Below are 19433 nucleotides of genomic sequence, written 5' to 3'. Positions count from 1 at the left end.
TCTTAACCTGAAGCACCACTTTAGCTAATAGGGCCTCCTGCTGCTGCTGCGCCGCTGGAGTGCAATTTCTGTTCTCATCCTGAAGCAAAGTTCTTAACCTGAGGTAATATTTCTGGGTTAGTGGAGTCTGTAACCTGAAGCATATGTAACCCGGGGTACCACTATACTTGCAAAGTGCTAGAACAGGCCGTACAATTTGCAGCAGAGAAAGGGAATATACAGTCTGTGTATATTTGCCATAATAAGTAGATAAAACCAGCTTGGAAGGGAGGAAAGTACAGCATTTCCATCCTATACACTGTTCTATAAACAGTCCTGGCCCCCAGTCCTACTGCTTTGTGGATGAGAAGCAGCTTCCTAGCCCCTTAATGGCTGCCATTAATGTAGTTCCAAGATGGCGGCTTTTGATTTATTAAGATCTCCACCATTGTTTTCCTACCATGAGGTCTTCCAAGTTCTTTTTGCAGAAAGCTTTGTTCATTCCTTTATTTGTAAACTACAGCTTCTTCTTCACTGTTACAAGTTGTGCTCAAGGAAACACGCAAAAGCCACATCCTTGGCACATGGCTACACAAAGAACCCCTCAGGCCTTTCCTGCTTTCAGGTGGGTTTCAATCACATACAGGTGAATTCAGGTTTTGTAATTAACACTGACTTGGAACCCTTGAACCAAAAAAGCCCCCTGCTCCTCCGCCCTGGCACACCAGAATTTTTGCAATAAGGAAAATAAGGGGAACTGCACTGGGAATGGTAGTCCAAAAAATCTAGAACAGTGGTTCCCAATTAGGGGGTCTGTGGCCCCATCCCTTGCCTCCCCCCAACTAATCTTTTGTCATTTTTGCATGGTAATTTAACAAATTGTATGGTCTGTTTTAGCGCTGTGCAATTTTTCAATATACTGTACAAAAGCACTTTTGAAATCACACCACGATCAGGGGCGTAGGAAAGGGGGGCAGCGGGCCTCCCCAGGTGCTATCATGGAGGGGGGTGACAAATTATCAAGGAACAATTACTGCCCTACTAGGGAGGTTCATTAACAAAACTTTTTTTAAAAAATGCCTGCTCCAAAGGTCTTATCTTACTACACTAGGGATGATATAGCTACATAAGAAATTTCATGCATATCAGTTAATATCTTGACCCTCCTCCATGAAAATAGCTGTTTATTTGGCCGTTTTCGTATGTCGTGAAGGCTGAAATTTCAACAAAGCACACACCTTTGCTAGACTCTTTTCAGGCACCTGCTAAAAGCATTCTTCTTTAGGCAAGCATACCTAGATGCTTAGGAAGTTGAAGTAATTTTAATCTTAATATTTTAGCTTTTGTATGTTTTAAAGTAGGATTGTTAATTTTTCTTGATTTTACTGCTGTGGTGTTTTTTTGTTTTTTGTTTTGGTAAACCACTTTACAGGTTTTTTAAAATAAATTTTATTAAATAAATAGGCAATAAACATAAATAAAATAACACAAGCCAAAAGACAATCCACACTATCCACAGTATCTGCCCACAGTCGTCTACTTGTTATCAGAGGCTCAGATTCCACATTCCTTTGTAAGAAAATATGAAATAACGTAAAACCATTTTTGCAGGCAAAAATAAAAAAAATTAAAAAATCAATGTGTGTGTGTGTGTGTGTGACAAGAAATTTTCTGCACTGGGTACCACCTGACCTTCCTACGTCTCTGACCACGATAACAATTTTGAGCCAGCAAGACGCAGAAATACAGTGGTACCTCTGGATGCAAGCACAAATTCCCCCAGTGCTGCTGCGTGCGGGAAACTATCTAGGGAGTGTTTCCTGCCGGCAGCTGCATGGGGGGAGAAGCTCAACAACTTTGGGCCATCTCCCTTCATTTTCCTAAAACTGTGTCCCTAAAAAAAGGGGGGCATCTTATAGACAGAAAAGTACGGTAGTTATCATGTGCGGTGTGATGAGATAAAATCAAATGTGGGTCCGTAGTAGTAGTAGGTAGTAGTAGTAGTAGTAGTAGTAGTAATAATAATAATAATAATAATAATAATAATAATAATAATAATAATAATAAAAAATGTATACCCCACCTATCTGGCTGGGTTTCCCCAGCCACTCTTCCAACAAAATATTAAAATACAATAGTCTGTTAAACATTAAAAGCTTCCCTAAACAGGGCTGCGTTCAGATGTCTTCTAAAAGTCTGGTAGTTGTTTTCCTCTTTGACATCTGCTGGTAGGGAGTTCCACAGGGTGGGTGCCACTACTGAGAAGGCCCTCTGCCTGGTTCCCTGTAACTTGGCTTCTTGCAGCGAGGGAACCGCCAGAAGGCCCTTGGCGCTGGACCTCAGTTTCCGGGCAGAAAGATTGGGGTGGAGATGCTCCTTCAGATATATTGGACTGAGGCCGTTTAGGGCTTTAAAGGTCAGCACCAACACTTTGAACTTTGCTCAGAAATGTACTGGGAGCCAATGTAGGTCTTTCAAGATGGTGTTATGTGGTCTTGGCGGCCACTCCCAGTCACCAGTCTTGCTGCCGCATTCTGGATTAGTTTTAGTTTCCGGGTCACCTTCAAAGGTAGCCCCACATAGAGTGCATTGCAGTAGTCCAAGCGAGAGATAACTAGAGCATGCACCACTCTGGCGAGATAGTGTGTACCTTTTTGAGGGGGAAAGATTGTGTCTTTAGAATATTGTTTAAAATAATGTCCCTTATTACTTCAGTTTAATCTGGTGAATTTAATGCATACCTTTCCAGATATGATTGCACTTGGGAAATGCATGATAGAAAAGCAGAATATAACTAACTTATGGGAAACAAACAAACAAACAAACAAACAAACAAACAACAACAACTGAACAACAGATGATGACTAATTCCAAATGTATGACGACCAATGTCTGAGCTAAATGGGTGCTTTGTGCAAAGTTAATTGCTGGTTCTTTGGAAGGAGGCTTAAGTAAATATGATATTAAAAGCAGGAAAAAGGCCAATGATAAATAATCATACCATTGGTTGAAAATTCTGGCATCAAGAACAGTATATCTCTGTGGATATAACATGGCTGATGCAGCTCCGTATTTACAGGCTTATGGCACAGGGAGAACAATGTAGTGGAAAAGTTTCAGGCAGATCCGTAGCTATTTGAGTTCCCAAATATTTGGTGTCTGTCTTGAAATTTTCACGTGATTTTAGCTTGCTGATCAATGTGGTGTGATGCAATATTTGTATTTATATGACTGGGAGAGTGAGAGAACTGTTTCCAATTTACCTGTTTGTTTTTAAATTAAAGCACATAGTCCATGCATGTTTGCTGAACTTTTCCTTCATTTCAGTTTCCTTCCTCCATTCATCATTTTGTTACTCACAAGGAGAAATATTTGTTCTCTGAGAAAATCAAATCAGTATCTCGTGTCCTTAGTTTGGAAGAATCCTAATTGGAGGATATCAGTATTCAGAAAGGTATATTAACCTCTTCGAAATTCTCCAGATGCATTGAAGAGGAGAGTGTTTTCCCAACGATTTCTCTTCTGAATTTTCTTTACAAGCCATTGAGGAGGACACCATGCTTTTAAGAAGAACCTCCATATCTGTGGCATTTTATCTCTGCCTGCTGCTTATGACTCCTCTGCCAACGCTAACTTTCCAAGAAGGTATGTTTCTGAGCTTGGGCATCAATTTCCCCCTTTTCTTCTCTCCTTTTCAGTGATTCCACCAACAGCAAGATTCCATTTATTTATTGATTGCATTTACACCTACCTGTTTCTCCAAGGAGCTCAACGTGGCATACATGGTTCTCCTCATTTAATCCTGTGAGGTAGGTAAGGCTGAGACGCAGTGTCTGGCCCAAGGTCACCCAGTCAGCTTCATGCTGAGTGGGGTTTTGAACTCTGGTCTGCCAGGTCCTACTCTGATACTCTAACCACTGGACCAAATTGGCTCTCTTTCAGAGGCTCATCAGCCCACAGGTACGTACCAATTCACAGCACTCTCGGCATCTCTCCAAATCTGAACTACCGCAGAGTCTTTCTCTGCTCTCCCCTGACTAGCTGAAGTGTCTTTTACTTCCAAAAGCAGTTGGGGGTGGAGGGAAGGAAGGGAGCCTTCCAGGGCATCACAGGAAACCTCAGCCATGAGCTCTTGATGGGGGCAAAGGACCAACCAGTCATTCCTGCCTAAATGGCCACTGGGAAGGTGTCCCAAGGGGAAAGGATAGATGGGATCTTCCCTTCTGAAATGTGAAACAGAGCTCTAACATCAGAGTGGTAGATCCGATGCCAAAAGCTCCCTTACTCTCTCTGCCACTGGCTCTTTCAAAGCGCTGGCCTTACTGGCACTGGCTCTACGGCTTCAGAAGGGCTGGGAAGGGGGCATTCTGGTAAGCAATGTGGATCCGAAACATCCTAAGCCATCCTGGTCCCCTAACACACCATTAAAATGGAAAAATATTGAGTCATGTTCCTGAGTGTGACTAAATCTTCCCCTCTCCTTTGGAAAAAAAATTTTTTTTATGGTAATGCGATAAAAGGAGAGAGGAGTGCATGTGTGTTCAAGCCTATTCCCACAGTAAGAGAATAATAACCTGCGCTACAGCTCTAGAAGTGTGCATGCACACGAAAGCTCATACCAAGAACTAACTTAGTTGGTCTTTAAGGTGCTACTGGAAGGAATTTTTTTTTATTTTGACTACAGCTCTAGGAGTCTCTCTTAGCCAGTCAATCAGATTTTTATTGTTTGTGGTCAATGGACACTGCAATATTATCTAATAACTCTGCCGCTCCTTGCAGGATTCACTTGCCCAGAGAACTGGTTGAAGCGTGAAGGAAACTGTTATGGCTACTTCGAGGAACCTGTGACCTTTGCACAGGCTAGGGTAAGAGATGGTTTATCATTGTATTAGCTGTGCATATGAGGAGTCAACATCCCTTTCCTCTCTGTGAAAATAGAGACTGGATAGGAAGGTGCTGGAAGGATGGAGTTGGGCCTGGCTATACTGAGGCCGGTGGCCATGGATGGTGCTCATGGTTTGGCGCACTCCCTGTGTGACAGGAATCACTTTGTGGCACAGCGTGGCTGGCTCCACACAATGCGGGAAGGCTGGTGTTGGCCCCCAAATCCCACAAGACCTCACCTGCTCGCATTGCATGGTCTTGCGTGAGTTCTGGGAGCAGATGGAAAGGAGACTTCCTTAAAGAAGGTTGCTGTGCCTCAGGTCAGTCCTTTCCTCAACGAGTTTCAGATAAGAAGGCACAACAATCTGTGGGGAGAGTGCAGAACTTCAGAGGTTGGTATCAGGGTTGTGGGGCGTCAGGAGTGAACCTACTCTACACTGGGTTATCGGTTTATTTACTCAAAGCAAAAGGGTAGTATTGCCAAAGAGTAAATCCCTAATGCACAATATTGATCCAGTAATTTTAAGGCAGAAGAAATAGTAATGAATATAATAAAGAACAATTACCATTATTATTTATTACATTTGTTAGTCGCTTTATCTTGCCCAGGGCAACCCAAAGTGACTTACAACCAACCAACAAACCAGCCAGATCAAAAAACACCACATAGATACATTAGAGCCAAGAGGAAAAAGAAATACATGAAAAATATCCCGCCCACTTCTAAAAGGCTACAGAGAGTTGAAGGCCCAAGGACAGGTTATGGAGGAAAGTTTTTGCCAGGCACAAAATCATGACTTTTCAGCCTTCGTAGCATTTATCTGTTTCTCTTTCATTCTTCTGCATTATTGTTTTAATGTAAAAAAAGATGAAAAATGGAACAAGGGCAAAACTGGTATTAAATTATGAGCACTTGGCACTAGTGTTTGCATAGGGCTGGAAGGCTTATCGTGCAAAGGCTAAACCGCAACCGGGGGCAACTTAATTGATAAAAAGAAAGAAAGAAAAAAGAAGCTAAACCTGACTCTGTTGATAGTTGAGCTCTAGCTGTTGCAGCAAGCGAACCTTTGTTCAGTTTTGGTAGAGGATGATTTGATTAAAAAAGAAAGTCAAAGCTAGCAGCTGGGGACTGTGTCTAGAAGCTGGTGCAAGCCATAGAGTGAATGGCATTCTTTGTGTCCTTGTGTAGGAGAAATGCCAAAAGGAACATCGTGCCGAACTAGTCTCCTTCCATAGCAAGGAAGAAGTCTGTGCAATCGCGAAATTTGTTTCTGGCTTTTGGGACAACAAAGATGTTTGGATAGGTCTCCACGATCCTCAAAAGGTGAGTGCAGCAAGCTCCCTGGTGCTTAACGTCTCGGGATGTTTCCAACACTCTTCTCTTCTGAATTTCTCTCTGGATTTTGGAAATCAAAAACAAGATCAAGTAATTCAAAAGTGGAACTGATGCATTGGAGATCTCCATGATGGCAAATATCAACACAATCTGTCAGGAAATGTCACTGTCGGACCAAGAAAGCCTTCTCCAATAATTGCTTATCTGTAAGAACTTTCTCTCTCAGGGTTGGGGAGAAACACATACTGTATTGGACTAGCTGTAATGTGGAAGTGAGAGTCAAACTGGGTGCAGGATGGCCCGGGTTCTAATGTTGAGCCAGCCAGTCGCCATCAAACCCAGGGAAGGGGAATCTGTGGCCTTCCGGGTGTTGCTGGGCTTCAGCACCCATTGTTGGGAGCGAGCCAGCAATAAATCACACAGACTAAGTGAACTTAACTCTTTATCTGAAGAAACGGGATCTGCTCAGGAGTGCCAGGCCGAATGAGCACTAAAACTCTGATTCGGTACAACTTGTTGTTATGAGGCAGTTGCGAAGAATGGAGTCTTCCCACAGGTGCCCAACCCTCCTCCTCTCCCAGGCTTTCCCCAAGCAATCTGAGACTGCAGCTGGGTGTCTGCCTTTACAGACGTGGGAGACACCCATGCTTCTTCACCAGCCTGACTCATCTCTGCCTCTTGGCCTCACTCCTCTCCTGCTTCTGTTTCTGCTGCAGCTTCTGGACTTCTCTCTGCCACCAACTCTCCCTGATCACTAAACCCTGTTACCTCTTCAGCTTCTGACACCTCCTCCTCCTCCCTCTGACCACTCACCATTGTCCCACCACCAGTCCCCTGTCTATGAGCCTTCTTCCCTTGGCGGTTCCGCAGCTGGTTCCCCTTATTCTTCCTCTGCATCCAACCAGTCCATGGCACCCATTAACCCCAGCCAGCATGTCCAGTGCTCGGGATGATGAGTGTTGGAGTCCAACAATACAGTGGTACCTCGGGTTAAATACTTAATTTGTTCCGGAGGTCCATTCTTAACCTGAAGCACCACTTTAGCTAATGGGGCCTCCTGCTACTGCCGCGCCGCCGGAGCACGATTTCTGTTCTCATCCTGAAGCAAAGTTCTTAACCCGAGGTACTATTTCTGGGTTAGTCTGTAACCTGAAGCGTATGTAACCTGAAGCGCATGTAACCTGAGGTACCACTGTAATATGCCATAAATTTCTTATCACTGAATGAACTTCATAGGTCAGCAGGGAGGAGAATTTGGTTTGATCTACATTTTTAAGTGAACTGATCAAATTCACACCTCTTGGGCCAATATATAAATTATCCTTTGGCTCTCACACTTCTGGCGGAAACACTGGTGCCTGCTGGTGTTGTGTTGGCAACCCCTATGGAAAATGAAGAGCACAGGCCTCCAAAACATACCTGCCCTTTACAGCAGAGCGGGGCGGGGCAAGGGGAACGTTTCTGGCTGGAGGGGGTCAGATCTTTATCTTCCCCACTCCTCTCAGGACAAAGATGGCAGGTGGGCAACCTGCCAATCACCTCACCTCATAGTGATGTCAGGTGATGCTTCCCCTGGGAACCCCAGTGAGCAGGACTTCAAAGCAAACTGTGGGGCTTTCAAAGAGCCCTTTGTAAACACAGCACACAGGGATGTTTACAAAGGGCCGTTGAATCCTCCACCTGTGCTTCTCCATCAAACCTTCACAGAAATTTGAAGGAGAAATGCAGAGATTTGAAGGTGGTGGCGTCTGAAAGCCTTGAGCATGGTGCAGTCCCACTGCCCACCAGCTGATAGGATGGGAATGCAATGTCCTGCATCAAAACTATCCAGAATCTGAAGAAAAAGACCAAGTTGCTTATTGGCTCCCAACCAAGGCATATCACATTGCGGACCTCCTACTTAGCCGTGAACTCAATGAAGTCATACCACAGGTGTGGGAAATCTTTGACCCTCCAAATGCTGCTGAACTACAACTCCTAAGCTTCTGAAAACATGGCTAATAGCCAGAAATGGTGGGAATGTAGTCCAAAAATATCTTGGGGTGGGTACAGATTCCCAACCACAATTTTATTCCCAGGCAGACTGGTCTAGGACTGCAACCTTGGTAAGTTTCTGAGCCATTCCACGAGCATTCTCCAAAGTATTCCACATGGTTGATTCCCTTACTAACTGCATTTCTTGCCTTCCACCTGCAGAATAACGTGTGGAATTGGACTGATTCCACCAGCTTTAACTTATATGCTTGGCTGGATGACACAGAGCTACAGAATGAATACTGTGGGGTATTGCTCCACGGCACAAGTAAGTGTGCAGGTGCTTTGGCAGATGGGGACACAGGGATTCAGGAAGGAGAAGAGCAAAATGCGGCTGCTTTTGTGTACCTTCCAGCTCTAGCACTTTGAGAGCTGAGATTTATGGGTGTTTCCTCTAAACAGCTGCAAAGCACTGTTTGTTTGTTTTTTTATATAAAATTTTTATTAATTTTTCAACACTTATTAAACACAAACAATACACAATAAAAACAAACAAACACATAAACACACAAGTATAATTTCAAATGCTTTTTTTCTTTAAACCCTACTTCGCCGACTTCCCCATACCTCCCCTTTCTACATCCCTATTTCCAAATTAATTTCAGCAAATCCTCTCTCCTAAATTTATCCAAATATCCCTTATTCTTCCTTTTTTTAACTTAATCTTTTACAGCTGTAATCCCCTCCCCCCCTATAACCTCAACATTTTAGCACTCATTAATCTTGTAAAATTTCTTAAGATAAATTTTAAATTTCTTCCAATCCTCTTCCGCCGTCTCTTTTCCTTGGTCTCGGATTCTGCCAGTCATTTTGGCCAGTCCCATGTAGTCTATCACCTTCGTCTGCCATTCTTCCAGAGTGGGTAGTTCTTGTGTCTTCCAATACTTTGCGATGAGAACCCTTGCTGCTGTAGTAGCGTACATAAAAAAAGTCCTGTCTTTCTTTGACACCAATTGGCCGACAATGCCCAAGAGAAAGGCCTCTGGTTTCTTGGGAAAAGTACATTTAAGTACCTTTTTCATTTCATTATATATCATTTCCCAGAAAGCCTTAATCTTTGGGCGTGTCCACCAAAGGTGAAAAAAAGTACCTTCAGTTTCTTTACATTTCCAACATTTGTTATCAGGCAAATGGTAAATTTTTGCAAGCTTGACTGGGGTCATGTACCACCTATAAATCATTTTCATAATATTCTCTCTTAAGGCATTACATGCCGTAAATTTTATACCGGTGGTCCACAACCATTCCCAGTCCGCAAACATAATGTTATGACCAATGTCTTGTGCCCACTTAATCATGACTGATTTGACCGTTTCATCCTGTGTACTCCATTTCAGCAACAAGTTATACATTCTTGACAAATTCTTAGTATTGGGTTCTAACAATTCTGTTTCTAATTTTGATTTCTCCACCTGAAAGCCAGTTTTCCTGTCCTGTTTATACACCTCCATTATTTGATAATAATGGAGCCAATCTCGTACTTTAGACTTCAGTTTCTCATAACTCTGTAATTTCACTTTATCACCCTCTTGTTCCAGAATTTCCCAATATTTTGGCCATTTAGACTCCATATTGAGTTTTTTCACATCTTTAGCCTCCATTGGCGACAACCACCTTGGGGTTTTATTTTCCAACAAGTCTTTATATCTAATCCAAACGTTATATAATGCCTTCCTAACAATATGATTTTTAAAACCTTTATGAGCTTTTACCTTGTCGTACCATATATATGCATGCCATCCGAAAATGTTATTAAACCCTTCTAGGTCTAAAATGTCTGTATTCTCAAGAAGTAGCCAGTCTTTCAACCAGCAGAGCTGATTCATAATACAATTTTAAGTCCGGCAGGGCAACCCCCCCCCCTTTCTTTTGCATCAGTTAATATCTTAAATTTTATTCTGGGCTTTTTGCCCTGCCAGACAAACTTGGATATATCTTTTTGCCACTTCTTGAAACAGTCCATTTTGTCTACAATTTGCAATGTTTGAAATAGAAACAACATTCTAGGCAAAACATTCATCTTAATAACAGCAATTCGGCCTAACAAGGAAAGCCTCAAATTTGACCATATTTCTAAGTCTTTCTTTACTTCTGTCCAGCATTTCTCATAATTGTCTTTAAATAAGTTCACATTCTTGGATGTCATATTAATCCCCAAGTATTTCACCTTCTTTGCCACAATTAGTCCTGTTTCATTCTGGAACCGCTCCCTTTCAGTAACTGTTAGATTTTTCTCCAGTACTTTAGTTTTTTGTTTGTTCAGCTTAAAACCTGCAACTTGACCAAATGCTTGAATTAAGTCCAAAACCCTTTTCGTACTAGTGTCTGGCTCTTGTAAAGTAAGTACCAAGTCATCTGCGAAAGCCCTCAGTTTATATTGTTTAGCTCCGACCTGTACCCCTTTAACCAACTGGTCCCTTCTAATCATATTTAACAGAACCTCCAGGACTGATATAAAAAGTAGTGGGGAAATTGGGCACCCCTGTCGTGTCCCTTTTTCTATCTTAAATTCTTCTGTAACCACATTATTTACAATTAACTTTGCCTTTTGTTCAGAGTATATTGCACCTATACCATTCTCAAATCCTTGGCCTACCCCCATCCCATGTAGATTCTTCTTCATAAAACTCCAAGAAATATTGTCAAAAGCTTTCTCCGCATCCACAAATATCAATACTGCCTTAGTATTTATGTTCACTTCTAATAGTTCCATGATGTCTATTATATTCCTCACATTGTCAGACAAGTGTCTTCCTGGGAGAACGCCTGCTTGGTCCTTATGAATCTCTCCCACCAACACTTTTTTCAATCTTTTTGCCAAAATGTCTGCAAAAATTTTGTAATCCACATTAAGTAATGATATAGTGCGGTAGTTCTTGAGCTGAGTCTTTTCAGTCTCTGTTTTCGGTATAAGTGTAATATAAGCTTCTTTCCACGATTCTGGCGCCCTTTTCCCCTCTAAAATTTCATTACAGACTTCCTTCAAAGGTTGTATCAACCACTCCTTCAAAGCTTTATAGTACCTGGAAGTCAACCCATGCAAAGCACTGTTTGGGTCAGAGGCGGGAAGGATGCAGTTTGTAGCAAAAAAGTGGCTGGCACACCTAGACACTCCTCTTCTGTTGCAGCCTCTTCCCTCTGCCACATTCACCCAGCCAGGGTTCCAGGCATGTGCTTGCTAGGTTGTTAAAGCAAGAGCAAAGGGGGAAGAGGATTCCAGAGAAAATGCTTTCAGCAAGTGAGGTAGCTGTTCACCATCTGGTGCTCTGTACAGCAATTGTACTGTGAAATTGCTTGCAGATGCTTCCTAGGATTCCTAAATGACATAAAGGACACCACCACCACTCCACTTAGCAACTGTTCAGTAGAGGCCTGACTTCCCAAATCTGCCAGCTTTGTAGCTCAAACCAGTGGTAATCCTGATGGGCTTAAAGACTTTTGCCTGGCAGGAAAGGTGGCATATACATCAACCAGGTGGCTAGCACAGGTAGTCATAATCACATTTTTAATATGCTGCCACTGTGTCACCTTAAATATCCTGTGCTGCCACTTGTGTATGTCTGTGCATTCACCTCCAGCCAAGGAGGCTAGAAATTTGGCAATTCTCAAAATGCAAAAGTTTAAATCAAAACCCAAAATTCTCAGTTGCACAGAGGATTGCATTTTGCATATCACATCTACAGCTTTGCTTTTAGCCTTTCTCCTAAGGATGTAATCATGTGCTTGCAAAACTGTAAACAGTTAATAACTCTTCTCGAAACTTAGAAGTAGTGCTGAAGAGCGGACATTGGGCTTATCCGTACTTACCTTTCCTCTGCGCTTCCCAGACACAGGGCTGCATTTTAAGCTCTGTGTCTGAACTGCTGAATTGGAGCAAACAGCTCTCCGCAGAACATCCAATTGCCATTTGTTGCGCTTCAGCTTTAAAGAGTGGGTTTTTGTGGGGTGTTAAGTTGTGGGCGAACATATCAGACGACACAGCGATTCTTCAAACAGCTCTTCTTTATTCTGAGGCCAGAACTGAACTGGGCTGAAGGGCTCAGTCAGCCTGCTTATCTAGAGCAGTGTTTCCCAACCGGTGTTCCGCGGCACACTAGTGTGCCGTGAGACACCGGCTGGTGTGCCGTGGGAGGGAGGCGGGCGAGTCGGGCGGCGAGAGGCGGCGGCGGCGAGGATCCGCGTCGAGCCGGGGGCGGCTCCGCGGTGCTGGTGCCGAGCGGCGGGGCAGCGCGCGCAAAAGGGAGGAGCGCGAGACAGCGGAGGAGGAGGAGGCCGGCATGTCCAGGCAGCAGCAGCAGCAGCAGCAGCAGCAACTCCCGGCGACGGCTCCTCCTCCGCCCGCTATCGCCGCCACCACCACAACAGCCGCCGCCGCCTCAGCTGCCGCCGTCCCTCAATCCCTCGCTCTGCTGCCTCCTCCCACCCCGGCAAGGGGAAGGGAAAAAACTTTTACTTTTGTGCGTCCCTCCCGGCGTGACGCTGCGCGCTGACGTCACGGGGCGGGGCTTTAATGGTGGTGTGCCGCGAGATTTTTTCCCGGTAAACAGGTGTGCCGTTGCCCAAAAACGTTTGGGAAACACTGATCTAGAGTTCCAGTACCTTGTTACTGTAACAACATTCTATAACTATCCAATCACTGAACGTCACTTTCGATCCTTCATTTGCATACAAACTATCCAATCACTGAACGTCACTTTCGATCTTTCATTTGCATAACTATCTACAGTATCCCCCTGCTGGCCCAGGGTGAGAACTTCAGTACATAACATGGGGAATGCTCCAGGGCAGGGAAAAGAGTGCTTGGACACAGAGTTGTGCCTGGAAAGCACAGCTCAAAAGATAAGTGCACATAAGCACATTGTCTGTGGTTTCTTATTCTTGCTGCAGCCTGCTGTTTAGCCAGTTTGGCAGGTTTCTGTGGTGCTTCAGGCAATACGACTTTTCCAGACAGCCTTTCTAGACCAGTGTTTCCCAACCTTTTTTGGGCAAAGGCACACTTGTTTCATGAAAAAAATCTCGAGGCACACCACCATTACAGCCCCGTGACGTCAGCGCACAGCGTCACGCAGGGAGGGACGCACGAAAGTGTAAGTTTCAATTTTTTCCCCTCCCCCTTGCCTTCCTTCTGTGCCAACCGCCAAAAAGCCAAGAAAAAAAGCCAAGACTTTAGGGCAGCAGGTCGACACGGAAGAAGCTCCTACCTAAGGACAGGTGCAACGGCCGTGTCCTCTTCTGCCACACTTGGCAGCCCTGCCTCACGGTCGTGACTCCCACCCTGATTTCTCCCCACAGGTCGAGCAGCACAGGCAGCCCAATGTGTCCAGCCCAGACACAAGCCCCGCTTCCCCACTCTAGATCCTGAATGCGACCAAGTGCTCTGGACTCCCGAGCAGGGTGGGAAAGAGGACTCGCATGTGGTAGCCTCCGGGCTCCTCGCCTGCTCGAGGGATGGCATTGCAGGCAAGCTGCCGGCCGTCGCCATCGCCGCCCCCTCATGCGAGTGGACCTGCCCGGAGTGGTGGGCCGGGGGAGGCTCGCTCTCTGTGGGGATGTGGCCCGCACGCGCGGCCCCGCTTCCTCCTGCCCAGGGCTGAGCTCCTTACCCGCGATCTCGGTCTCGCGCACGCAGACCCCACTTATTCCGAAGCTCGTGCCACTAGCCGGGGCTCTCACACCGTGCCAGGGCGAGGCGGTGCAGCCCACTGACGTCATCGCGGCTCGCCGCCGCCCTCGACTTCCCTGTTCCCTCCCCTCCCTCGGGTCGCCGTGGTTACCGAGGACTGCAAGCTGCTCGGGCGAGCGTGGGGCATTAAGTGGGAGAAGGAAAATTAAAATTAAAACTCGCCTGAAGGCCGCCTCTCCGGATATCTTTCGAATTTTTTAATTTTTCCCGCGGCACACCAGGCAACGTCTCGCGGCACACTAGTGTGCCGCGGAACACCGGTTGGGAAACACACTGTTCTAGACAGTACATTCATGGTTATTTCTGCTTGTGATGGCACAGGGCAGTCTGACGAAAACTTGCTTTCAGTACTCTTTGTGCCTGAAATGTTTTGGGGCAGATATCCTGCTTGGTTTGCAATCAGCGCATGTCCTGCAGCTTCCTGCTGAAATCCTGTAGCTTTGTATACTTCCAACGTCCCAGGTTATTGCTGCCTTGCCTTTGTTGCCCTGTGGTGCAAGAGTGGCCCCTCCGAATGTCAATGATGCAACAACACCAGGGGGGCATTGCAGAACAACTAATAAAGCAAAATGATGCATGGATGGTCCACTATAAATGCCTTGCTCATGCATCAGTGATATGTTGCAGAACACACTCATGCAAAACCCCCGTTCTGGAGGAGCCCTCAGTGAAGATGAAAAAAGGGGCTGAGTGAGCCACTCATGCTTAGCATTTGAAATCTCAGGAGCCAAATTGGTGAACTTACTCCAGGTCAAACATTGTGTTTATGTTGATGGATACAGAAATTCTGACCATGGTTTTGATCTGTGACAGCTGTTTCATACATATGCATTTTCCATATAGGAAAAAAGACCTGCATAGTAATGTTCTATTGCTTCAGATGGGCACTGAAGACAGTTTCCCCCTTGGCAGGCTTTGAGGAGGATTGCTCCCAAGTGAATTTCATACCGTTACCTCTCTTGACTTTATTTTATTAGACAGAAAACCCCTATATGTTTTTGTTTATTGCGTGTGTTGTTTCTTGTGCATTGTAATTCATAACAGAGGTGGAATATACAGTATATATTATTTCAAAAGAAAATAAATATTTAAGGCTGTGGTCATCCCACATGAATGTGTGAACGAGCCTTAAAAGGCCGTAGAGTGAACAACACTATTCTAATAAGACAGAAGACAGTTAATATTTTAATTGTTAGTTTTAATAACCTATATTGCATGTTTAATATTTTGCAGTATGTTGTCCAAGGAATGTTTGTGGATGGGTAGCTATAAACATGTAATGCATAAAATAAACAACCTTGGGAGGTTGCATCCCAAGGAGAGCACAGATCCCGCAACCCACAAATCACCCTGGTATCTCAGCTGCCTTATTTTTCTTTCCGCATAGAATACATTGTATGGGACAGCAGAAATTGTGAAACCAAGAGCCCCTACCTTTGTAAAAAGACACCACAAATTATCGTTCGTGAGTGCTAACAAGGAGGAACCCTGGCTGGCTGTCTAGAAGAACCTGCACCCAGAGGGATGTCAACTCCTTCCATGACTGCTAAACTCACCTGCTACTCATCTATAGGCTGAAATCCCAAATAAACAGTAGAACGTGCAACTCTATGTGGCTGGGTGTGTCATCTGTTACAAGATGGGGAAACGTATTCCTTGATTTTTCTTACCTATTTTATTTATTTAAACAGTCATAACCCTTACTTTTACAAAGTGGTGGTGTACCCAGCAGAAATAATTTAGACAGCAGACAATCTTGGGGGTTGAACCTAAGACCTTCTGTGTGCTGTGGCCCTTCCTGTTGAAGATACTCACCTGTCCCACCTGTCTCCTGTCATGGAACCTTGTGATTCTCTCTTTTTTAAAATATAATATTTATTAAAGTTTCAGAAAAAAGAATTACATAAAAACAAGAAATACAAAAATAAAAGACAAAAATAAAAATACAAGAAAAATACAGAATAAAAAAGTAAAAACACTTACAAAGAAAAGAAAAAAAGAAAAAATAATAAATCAATCTTTCCATACCTTACATTCATATGCTTGTTTCCCTGACCTCCTCATACCTCCCTTTTTTGTGTTCCAATTCAATTAGTTAATTCAGCAATTTCTTTCCCTCCTTATTATCCTGATCTTTGATCTTAATATTTTATAACATTAAATTTTTAACTATTTAAAAATCCAATTTTTCCATATTCTTTTATATTATTACAGCTAGAAGCCACTTAACTTCAATCAAACATCATTCTAACATTCATTAATTTTACAATATTTCGGTAAATAGTCTTTAAACTTCTTCCAATCTTCTTCCACCGACTCTTCTCCCTGGTCTCGGATTCTGCCAGTCATTTCAGCCAATTCCATGTAGTCCATCACTTTCATCTGCCATTCTTCCAGAGTGGGTAGATCTTGTGTCTTCCAATGCTTTGCGATGAGTATTCTTGCTGCTGTTGTAGCATACATAAAGAAAGTTCTGTCCCTCTTTAACACCGATTGGCCGACTATGCCCAGGAGAAAGGCCTCTGGTTTCTTCAAGAAGGTATATTTAAATACCTTTTTCAATTCATTATATATCATCTCCCAGAAAGCCTTAATCCTTGGGCACGTCCACTAAAGGTGAAAGAATGTACCTTCAGTTTCTTTACATTTCCAACATTTATTATCGGGCAAATGGTAGATTTTTGCAAGCTTGACTGGGGTTATGTACCACCTGTATATCATTTTCATAATATTCTCTCTTAAGGCATTGCATGCCGTAAACTTCATACCTGTGGTCCATAACTGTTCCCAGTCAGCCATCATTATGTTATGTCCAATGTCTTGTGCCCATTTAATCATCGCAGATTTCACCGTTTCATCCAGCAGCAACTTATACATCTTTGACAAAGTCTTAGTTTTGGATTCTAACAATTCTGTTTCCAATTTTGATTTTTCCACCTGGAAGCTGATTTTCTTGTCCAAATTGTATGCCTCCATTATCTGATAATAATGAAGCCAGTCACACACTTTGTTTTTTAGTTTTTCAAAACTCTGCAATTTCAATCTATCTCCATCTTGTTCCAAAATTTCCCAATATTTCGGCCATTTGACCTCCATATTGAGCTTTTTCAGAGCTTTCGCTTCAATCGGTGACAGCCACCTTGGGGTTGGAACCTTGTGATTCTCAGGTAGTCACATGTCCAGGCAGTTACCAAATCTAGACCTGTTTAGCTACTTCAAAGTGATTGTCTCCTGTGCCTTCACACCATAATAAAAGGCTAATAATAGCACAGTGCACATTGATGCATTTATTAATTTAGGTAAAGGGACCCCTGACCATTAGGTCCAGTCATGACTGACTCTGGGGTTGCGGCGCTCATCTCGCTTTATTGGCCAAGGGAGCCGGCGTACAGCTTCCGGGTCATGCGGCCAGCATGACTAAGCTGCTTCTGACGAACCAGAGCAGCAAGTCCTAGGCTCTGTGGTCTAACCCACAGCGCCACCCGTGTCCCTTCATTTATTCATTTACTGCATTTATACTTCACCTTTTTCTTCAAGGGGCTCAAGGTGGCATACGTGGTTCTCCCTGCTCATTTATGCTCCACAACAACCCTGTGAGGTGGGTCAGACTCAGAAGCAGTGCCTGGCCAAAGGTCACCTAGTAAACCTCATGCCAGAGCTCCAGTCTCTCAGGTCTTAGCCTGACACAAACCACTGCACCCTGTGGTACTGTGTTCTCTCAGTACCTTTGGGGGCAAAGAGCAGCAGGTGGAAGGAAATAAAACCTGTCAAGAAAATGGCATGCTTCCATGGGGCCCTTATCTTTGTCCCACAGAGAGCGAGAAAAACCTGTCTTTATTATTGGAAAGAGTTTGAGTGGTGCTAGCAGATGAGTTGTAAGAAACCCACAAGGTGTATGCTGCCAACATTGTACAGTAAACAGCGCTTGTACAGTAAACAGAAAAGTCCATGAAGAGAAAAACAGCACACTGTGCTTGCCTATCAGGTAGAGAGGGACACATATGTCAATTTCAGTTTCTCTCATTTTCTCATTTATTCCAGTCTATTTTCCCAGTCCAGTTTAGTCCCTCAAATCAGTTTCTGTGGTTTTTTTAAAAGGTACTCAAGACAATTGATCAAAATTTTCCTTCAAATTTAACCTACTGTGCATATTTTTGTGTGCAATTTGCCCATACACAATGCCTGGTTGCTTCAATAAAACCTTCCCAGGTGGAGGGAGTTTGGAAGAACCCCTCTGGATTTCTGTATAAATATACCGTAACAGAGATATAATGCATGAAACCACAGCGTGGCCCATGGGATTTGTTTCTGGGTAGAATATATATGAGAGAAAACCAGCCGTGTTAGTCTGTGGTGGCAAAAACACATTTAGAATGAGCAAAATGGTGATTCTACCCAACAGGTGAGGCAAGGGTTGGTTCTACAACTGAGCTTGGCTGTGGACCAGATTCTCCTTATTGGGTGTCATCCAGATGTTGAACTGCAACCCCAGGAGCCCCAGTCAGCTTGGTTGAAGGAGGTTACTGTGTAGGCAATGGGTTTTTGAGATTGCATTGCTTGTCTCCTACTGTCATTCAACTGCCATTCCTCCCCTTTTATGACCATGTTAAACAAAGCTGCCAACTAAGAATCTCACTTTGTACATCTGATAAAGTGAACACACTCTCTCTTTTGCACAGCTGGAGTTTGTTCATAACTTGTAAACAAGTCCATCAGGCTGTTCCCAAGGCTGCCAGATTAGATTAAATCTTTAGGCCTTGAATCAATATTGCTGCAGTTGAATAATGTTGATTTTCAGGAGCTGAAGCTGCTAGCCTTGAACTCTGTTGCAGAAGAAGTTGAATGGATATTGACAGTTTTCCAGAAACCACCGGGCAGCAGAGTCCCAGCTGTCTGTAGCAAGGTAAGATAAAATTACCTTGCATGCCTCCCGCCCTGCATCTACTCTTGGGTTGGAAAACAGGGAACATGGTCTTAAAACTGTATAGGGATGGGTGCATCTGTCCATTTTAGTTTCTCTCAAATTTCCCTTCTTTGACTCTGAAGTTCCAGTGATGCCAACACTGGATTGGGGGCCCTGCATCCACCCACCCACCCACCCACCCACTCCATCCATCCATCTATCCATCCATCCATCCATCCATCCATCCATCCATCCATCCATGTATGCTTATGTACATTTATTAACTTAGCCTAGTATGCCTCACAGGGCTGTTGCAAAGATAAAAAGAGGGGAGGACAAGATACACAACCTTGCGCTTCTGAGCTGAATAGCAAGTGACATGGGTTGGCTGGATACAGAGGAGTGGTGAGAGGCACCAGCTGGGGAACCCCCAAGGGATCCCCCAGACTGAGAGCCCAGGGGGTTGGTGGTGGGACAATGATAAGTGGTCAGAGGGAGAAGAGAGAGCAGACTGGGAGGAGGAGTTGAAGGAAACTGAAGAGGTATCAGGGTTTAGTGAGCAGGAAGAGGCTGAGAAACAGAGCAGTCCTGATTCAGAGGCAGAAGAAGAGGCT

At 44.1% G+C, this 19433-nt stretch overlaps 1 protein-coding gene across 1 annotated transcript; it reads left to right on the top strand.

Annotated features, from left to right (window-relative positions):
* Positions 1-2728: 2728 nt before the first annotated feature.
* On the top strand, positions 2729-15527 carry LOC310687565 (struthiocalcin-1-like). The gene is made up of 6 exons (XM_083462816.1): positions 2729-2930; positions 3307-3624; positions 4759-4844; positions 6053-6187; positions 8396-8501; positions 15304-15527. The coding sequence occupies exons 2-6, from the start codon at positions 3537-3539 to the stop codon at positions 15390-15392; spliced, it is 504 nt and encodes a 167-aa protein (XP_083318942.1). The 5' UTR covers positions 2729-2930; positions 3307-3536; the 3' UTR covers positions 15393-15527.
* The last annotated feature ends 3906 nt before the right edge of the window (positions 15528-19433 follow it).

This window comes from Podarcis liolepis (genome assembly GCF_965112155.1).
Source record: "Podarcis liolepis genome assembly, chromosome: 10".
Lineage (NCBI taxonomy): Eukaryota > Metazoa > Chordata > Lepidosauria > Squamata > Lacertidae > Podarcis > Podarcis liolepis.
The sequence above is the reverse complement of the archived record's forward strand: the minus strand, read 5'-3'. Positions and strand labels throughout refer to the sequence as shown.